General features: G+C 42.5%; 1 protein-coding gene across 1 annotated transcript; it reads left to right on the top strand.

Moving 5' to 3' along the window:
* Positions 1–6,726: 6,726 nt before the first annotated feature.
* Positions 6,727–7,097, top strand: BX661DRAFT_84664 (uncharacterized protein). Its single transcript, XM_051539518.1, has one exon. The coding sequence runs from the start codon at positions 6,789–6,791 to the stop codon at positions 7,002–7,004; it is 216 nt and encodes a 71-aa protein (XP_051388530.1). The 5' UTR covers positions 6,727–6,788; the 3' UTR covers positions 7,005–7,097.
* Positions 7,098–7,455: the final 358 nt, after the last annotated feature.

The raw sequence follows: 7,455 nt of genomic DNA on the forward strand, positions 1-7,455 counted from the left end.
AAAGTGGGAAAAAGAGATGAGAAAAAACAAGAGTAAAGGGGGCAAGCACTGAAAAGTGAGGTTTTATAGAAAAAAGAATGAAATTATTTCACTTACTGAAAAATGAGCAAGGCTCATTTTGATGCATTAGGTATTAAAAGAATGTCTACAGAATATAAAAGAAAAGCAGAATAAAGTATTTTTCTTTGCCATTTCATTATATAATTGGTATGGAAAATGTAAAAAGAAAATCGAGATGAATTGAGCTGCGGCATTGCAAAAAGCCGTTGCAGTACATATTTGTGGGCTTTGTTTGTTTTGAACCAATTGTTTACCTCGAACGGCAAACGTGAATCTCATGTCCATAGTATGCCACGTAGACAAAGGCTCTACACATATTTCTGACAACAAAAAAAGACGGAAGCACGTATGCAAAATACAAGCAACGAGGCAGATACCCGGATGAGAAAAGCAGGCAAAAGCGCGAGGAAAATAATTGTATAAATAAATGCGAAAGAAAATTTTATAAAGAAATAAAGACTTTGTCTATTTTTACTTGTTTAAATTCCGAACTAATGCAAAGGGCAAAAAAGCACTGGTACTTTGAACATTTATTTTTATTTGTATACTTGGCTGATAAATGCCAAAGGACCAGCTGAACAGTCGAATAAAAAAGAATAGAGTAGAACGAATGTTTTTCACAGTTATTTAGTCTTAACAAAAACTCAACACATGCAGCAACTTGTGTATGTGTATTTGAATTCGGGTTTTTTAATTTGCACTTGCTTACACGGTTGTCATGGGAGTTGGTTTTTTTCTTCATATTTTCACAATTTTTCCAACTTTGTAAGCAGGGAGAAAAAAAGTCGGGTATGTAGCTTACATTCTCGATGGAGAAGTTGAGATATCAAACTATTATACCAACAAATCCGAACAGACTAAGGCTCTGTGGGACGTCTCGCTTTTCAATTTGGGTGGGTCCCCTTTCCCTGTTGGATTCGTTTTATTATAGTTTTTATTGAAAATTCAATTTATTTGCAGAAAATAAAAAATATTTGCATAAAAATTCTAGAAAAAATACTTGGCAGCCGCCAATGTCCGCTGCCAAGTCCGCCGCTCAACATGGTGTCAAAGCAAGCGCCCACAAAAATGCAAGAATATGTAAAAGGCTGCTGACGCTGGGATAGCAGCTAATGTTTAAAAGTGTGGCAAAAATGCAAGCGGAAGAGGCGGGTCAGTCGGTTCCCTTACATCGACGACCTGATTTTTGACGACATCCTCAGCTGTATGGGATATTTGGGTGGGTTCAATGAGGACGTCAACAACATCAATATTTATACCAGCAGCACTCTCGCCCATGCACGCAAAACCTGCCATTTAAACAAAACCCGAAACCTAGTGAATAACAAGTTTAAGTTGACTGAGGACAGCCCGAAGCTTGCCCTACTGCTGAAGGCTCGCACACAACCGTCAGTATGGCCAAGACTGCACTGGCCCATCCGGAGTCGAGCTCGCTCAACCTCGATGAGTATGTCGAGTATTTTTTTAGAGATGCACAAGGTTGAGTTTGTCCTCATTGAGTTCTACCAAAATACCATGGCCCGACGCCATACCATTACCCCCAAAGGTGCTGAGTTCTTCGCCCCACTACACTGCATTATCCATTACCTTGCATACGAAACCCAGAAAAAGGCTGACGTCCAGCTCACGTGCACTCTATGTAAAAAAATGGAAAAAATCAAGCTCTTGCTCTCGGCAATTAGTCGGCTGGGATATTCCGCCATCAAGAGCCACTCTGCAGCAAGGGGATGTGCGAGATGCTGCTGCGACACGAATTCAAAGTGGTCCTAATCGACGAGTTCTGGACATCCAAGTTCCTATTCAACAAAAAAGAACAAGTGCATAGTCAAAATAACCAAGTGTGTATTCAAAACCCCAGCGACAGCTATTTCTGCGACACAGCCTGAAAAAACCCAAGAGTCAAGCTCAAGCTCTCCGCTGATACTAATATCAAGTAGGCCTTTTTAATCGGCTGCATGGTGATGGAAGCCTTTCAGAAACTATATGCATAACATTAGACAATTGATTACCTGAGATGCAATTACATGGTTCTTTCAAAAATTAGCGTATTAAGATTATCTTAAAGATCTAATTAGCGAGTTCCGCGTTTTGGCCGGTCATGATTGGATATGCGTATTTTATGACAATCGCAGATTGTTGTGTATTGCCAAAAACATGGCTGTGAGATGAAGGGGGCGAATAAGGTCAAAGCAAGTCTTTTTTTACGGACTTTCCTTGAAATTCTGGCGTTTGGTGCTTTTTGTATTTTAGTTAGCTCCGAGTGTGGTGGAAAAAAGAAAAAGGCATAGACTGCTCAGTGAATTCAAAGAAGAAAAAAGAAATAAACAAACAAACAAGCAGAAGCAAGCTTGGGTACAAAACCGCCAGATAGGGACTGTCTTTGCTTTTCCTTGTTCTTGAACATACTCTAACTTTATATTTATTCTGTTAATTTGTTTCTCGTATAAAACCTAAGAAGGCGCGAGGTGAATTCCACGGCTGACACATTTGTTATTTCAACGTAAACACCATTAATACAGGAGACAGACCGACCGACAGACACACACAAAGACGATGGATATTCTCAATATGGTCGTTGACCATGTGCAGGAGATGCTGAGCACGACCGTCGATATTTCAAAGATTGTGCCGGCCGGATACGAGCTCAATTGGTTTGAAAAGACCTGGTTGTCAGCCTTCGATGGGCGCAACGAGCTCTTGACATTCACAGCCATTGCATTTCTGATGCACGAACTGGTGTACTTTGGGCGTTACCTTCCGTTTCTTGCATGCGACTACATTCCTGCGCTGCGCAAGTACAAGATCCAGGACAATAAGGAGGTGACATCGGCGATGCAATGGAAGTGCCTGAAGAGCCTGCTTTTCTCGCATTTCATTATTGAGGGCCCCCTGATGCTTATGTTTTTGCCGGTGGCGCAGCTGGCAGGTATCCGGACGACTGAGCTGCCGCTTCCTGGGTGGCAGGAGATGGCCATTCAGATTGCGGTGTTTTTCGTTATTGAGGACTTCTGGCACTACTGGGTGCACCGCTTGTTCCACTGGGGTCCCCTGTACCGCAGCATCCACAAGATCCACCACGAGTTCTCATCCCCCTTTGGCATGACCGCCGAGTACGCTCATCCGCTGGAGACTATTATTTTCGGCCAGGGTACTATCTTTGGTCCCATCCTGTTCTGCAAGTTTGTCGATAGCGTGCATTCAGTGACGATGTTTGCGTGGATCTGGCTGCGTTTGTTTCAGGCTATTGATGCGCACTCTGGGTATGACTTCCCGTGGTCGCTGCATAACTTTTTGCCGTTCTGGGCTGGTGCCGACCACCACGATTACCACCATATGGCGTTTGTGAACAACTTTTCGTCATCGTTCCGCTATTGGGACACAATATTTGGCACTGATTCAAAGTACCATGCGCACAAGGCTCGGATTGCCGAGGCCAAGGCTGAGAAGAAGGGCAATTAAGGGGCAGAACCAAAAAAAAGTGTTTTTTTTATTTAAATACACACATAGAATAAATACAAAAAGCCTGACGTTTCTTTCGTTTTTGTACGGAAACTTGGATGTATAAAAGTAAACAAGCCATAAGTATTTTAAAGTAACCATCGAAAAAATGGAGGCCTTGTAGTGACAATGAGGTGGCGCTGTATAAATTATCGAAAGATGCTGCAGTTCCTGTTTCTTTGTTTATTTTGAACATATGCAGAAGCGAATGCATGGAAACGATCAATTGGAAAAAATAAGACCGAGCCTTCCCCCCCACTCTTTTTTGCCTTATTTTTTGCCTTTTTCGTTCTCACCCAATCGATCGCAAAGCACAATTGTTTGTTTACATTTTTATATTTGGCTTTGGAATTCTCAGTATACCCTTCAAGGCAACAAATAAAAGAGCATGGAGACTCAGAAAAAAAACTAATTGAGCTTTAAGACGAGGGCTTTGCATCATGGAAAAGTGAAAGGACATGTCTCTCCTCCATGTGTGTGAGAGTACAAAGAAAGCGATAGTGCAGGTTTACAAAGGAGACAAAGGGACAAAGGGACAAAGGGGCAAAGGAAAGGTCAACGTCAGTCGCGCTTACTGAAAATCGTTTTCTTTCTCCTTAATTTTATTACTCCACAACTGGAGTAAGAAAAAAAAAGAAATGGGGAAAAAAATACTAGTCTATATGAGCAAATTACAACGGCGTATGCACATATGGTTGACAACGGCCAATTTGAGTGCAATTTTGAAGGTATAGTGCATTCTCCGCCCCCTTGTTTTTTATATATAGGATGGATGATGTGAGGGATGGAAGCGAGCACAGGCTTCGAAATAAATTTGGTGATCTTTTTTTTCTTACGCGTCATGTTTTTTCTGTAGGCAACACCTGCTTGAAAATTTTTTCTTTCGCTGTTCTACTATTCTTTTATTGCAATTAAAACTGCGCTGCGTGAAGGGGTTTGGGACCACTATTTCTCCCTCGTTTTTTTTTTAAACAATCCAGTAAATATTTTTTATATTTTGCTCACACAGGGTCCCTCCCTTCTTTTTCCCTCTCCTTTTCCCTCTTCGTTTTCGTCTACTATATTCATTCATTCATTTATTTTTAGGCAAGAACAGAGTTGGAGTCGAAATCGATATTCGCACACTAGGATTTTATTTTATTTTCACTTTTTTTTTTGCCTCTTCCGTTTACTTTTTATTTATTTATTTATTGCATGTCATTTGAATACTTTAATTATCATTATTTCGTACTTTATTTACTTTAAAAAACATATATTTGCCAATATTCTATCACCATCTTGTCGCGTTCTCTTTTGACCCTCTTATTTTATTATTTTTGATTAAAACAATGTCGTCTTCATCGACAACCGCCATTTCAATTGTCGGCACGGTGACGCTGCCAGGCATGACGCAGACCATCGAGACAGCGCTGACATCCGTGTTCACCACGGCCGTCACATACATGACAACGATAACTGCAACCGTTTCCGTTCCCATTGGCCAGCCCACACCGACCATGGACCTGCTAACGACGTACACGACAGTAAACACGCACTACGAAACAACAACCGTGATAGGCTCCTACCCGACGATCCCCACACTGCCGGCACCCACGATCATCACCGGGGGCGTCGGCCAAGTGGGCGGCGTAACGATTATCGGGGCCATCTACGAGCTCTGGATGTACTTCCTGTGCCCCTCGCAGACATGCTCGCCTTGGCGCGAATGGCTGACGTTCATTCCGAACGTCGCCGCCGGCTGGGTACTCGGGGCACTGGCGCTGATTCTCGGACTGGGTCTTTTGATCATGGCGCTGAAGTGCGGCGGACTCGAGTTTATCTTTGGCTTCCTCTCGATGATTTTCCTGTGCATCTGCCTGTGGCTGCGCGCCGCGCTAAAGCACTCATCCGGGAGTCTCTTTACGATGTATAAAGTGTCCTTGTGGTTTAATTATTTTGCCGCGGTGCTTATGGCTATGCTCATTGTGCAGTTGATTTTCCGCCTGGTCGTTCACCTTGATAATACGCTTTGCGGCGCGGTGCGTGGGCTGGTCGGGTTTGTGTACTTTATCGCTCTCGTTCTGTTTGCCCTGCTGACTGCTGCAATTGTGCTGATGTTCAACCTGGCGTCGTTTGCCAAGATGCATAGTGGGATGCAGTGCCTTCAAGCGTTTGTTGTTATTATGCTGATTCTCGCTGTTATTCTCCTGCTGGCTACCGCTTGGGCGTCCTCCAATGACGTGAAGAGCCACCATATGGGCCATGTCATTATCATCGGTCTCTGCGTCTTGTTCTTGTTGGTTTGGGCGTGCTTTATGACTGGGCGGGCGTTTTTGGGGCTGAGCAGTGCCGGAAGACACAGCGAGGCACTGTGGTACGTGTTTAATATCGTGCCGCTGCTGCTGATTGCCCTGGTGCTTTTGGCGTTGAATGCACCGGCGATGTTTACTTTCTGCCATTGCCAGGTCAACGCCTGCCCAGTGTGCAACCCGCATGTGGCTTATGGTAACACGGGTGTGGTTCATGCGGCACCTATTAGCGCAAACGCTAGGGAGTCGAATGTCAACAGATTCTACATGTAAAGCAAGGAAGTGGTTGTTTTTGTGTGTGGAATTCAGCTTTTCTTCTTTAAATATCGGCAATTTTTCTCTATCTCTTGTTTTTCCTTTTTTAATTAAATTTTCTTTCTCACACTACTTTGAAACCCTATTTGGCACTATTGCTCGGGTGTATGTACGTGTTATGCGTATTTATACAAGCGACGATGGAGAACAATGCCTGTGCGACGTAATCTTGCGTATTATGATTTGTAAATTGCAAAAGTGATATTTCAATTTATTTAGACTCAACTCAGCTCAGCTCAATCCATGTTTTGAATATGCCAATTTCATTTGCACCTTTCACTGCTTATTAATGTATAGTGTATAATATTTTTCTTTTTCCCAGTTACATTGGTAGTGAAGGAAAAACATCAAGCAGCGAGCAAATAAATCAACAACGTGATGCTACTTTTTGACAATAATAATAATAATAATAATTGCAAAGGGATTTCCCACTTTTTTTATTTACTTGAATAGAGTGCAGGAAAGAGAAAATAAATAAATAGACAAAACAGGTCAGACAAATAAAGTAAAAGTAAAAATGAAAATAAACGGTCTCGTTTCATGTGGTTTTTTTCTTTCTCAGGTTGTTTTGGTTTTTTTTTTCCTTCTATTTGGTTTTCACAACACTAAAAGAAAGGGGGGGGGGAAATGGGCTGGAATGAATGGATGGATTTTTGGGTGGTTGTGGCATGCAAAACAAACAGAAAGTGCATAAGCAGGTTCCTTGTGTTCTCTTTTTTGTTTACACTGCAGACTCTCTTTCTCACTCTTTTTTTCTTTCTCTCTTTCACTTTTCAACCTTTTATACTCCTACCTTTTTTAACGTTTTCTAGCTCTACCTTTTTTAAATTCATTAGAGTTTAAATTTCCTCACCATCCCTTTTATTCTTTTTTTTCCTATCTTAATATTCTTCTATTTTATCAAACACCTCTAGGTAAGGCCCCGCTTTTTTGAAAGCCCTATTTATTTTTATTTTACTGTTGCCACCCTAATTGCAATCCACTGCAATCTGATAAACAATTTCCTCGTCCTCATCTATTTCTCCCCTCTTAATTTTTATCTATAGAATGCGCAGCGGTAATCAGTCTCAGGCGGCCGGCTCGGGCGGAGTCAAGAAGAAGATGAACGGGTACGTTGGGTTCTCCAACTACCCCAACCAGGAGCACCGGCGGTCGATCAAGCGCGGCTTCAACTTTACCTTGATGGTCGTTGGCGAGAGCGGGCTGGGCAAAAGCACGCTGATCAACACGCTGTTTGAGAGCAAAGTGTACCCGACCAAGGAGGAGATAGCCACCAGCAGCGCTGCAGCAGCCG

The sequence above is a fragment of the Kickxella alabastrina genome (genome assembly GCF_025024165.1).
Source record: "Kickxella alabastrina strain RSA 675 chromosome Unknown BX661scaffold_58, whole genome shotgun sequence".
Lineage (NCBI taxonomy): Eukaryota > Fungi > Kickxellomycota > Kickxellomycetes > Kickxellales > Kickxellaceae > Kickxella > Kickxella alabastrina.

What these genes read in the sequence shown, in the direction of transcription:
- BX661DRAFT_84664 (XM_051539518.1), top strand. Translation starts at nt 6,789, where the DNA reads ATGGGCTGGAATGAATGGATGGATTTTTGGGTGGTTGTGGCATGCAAA.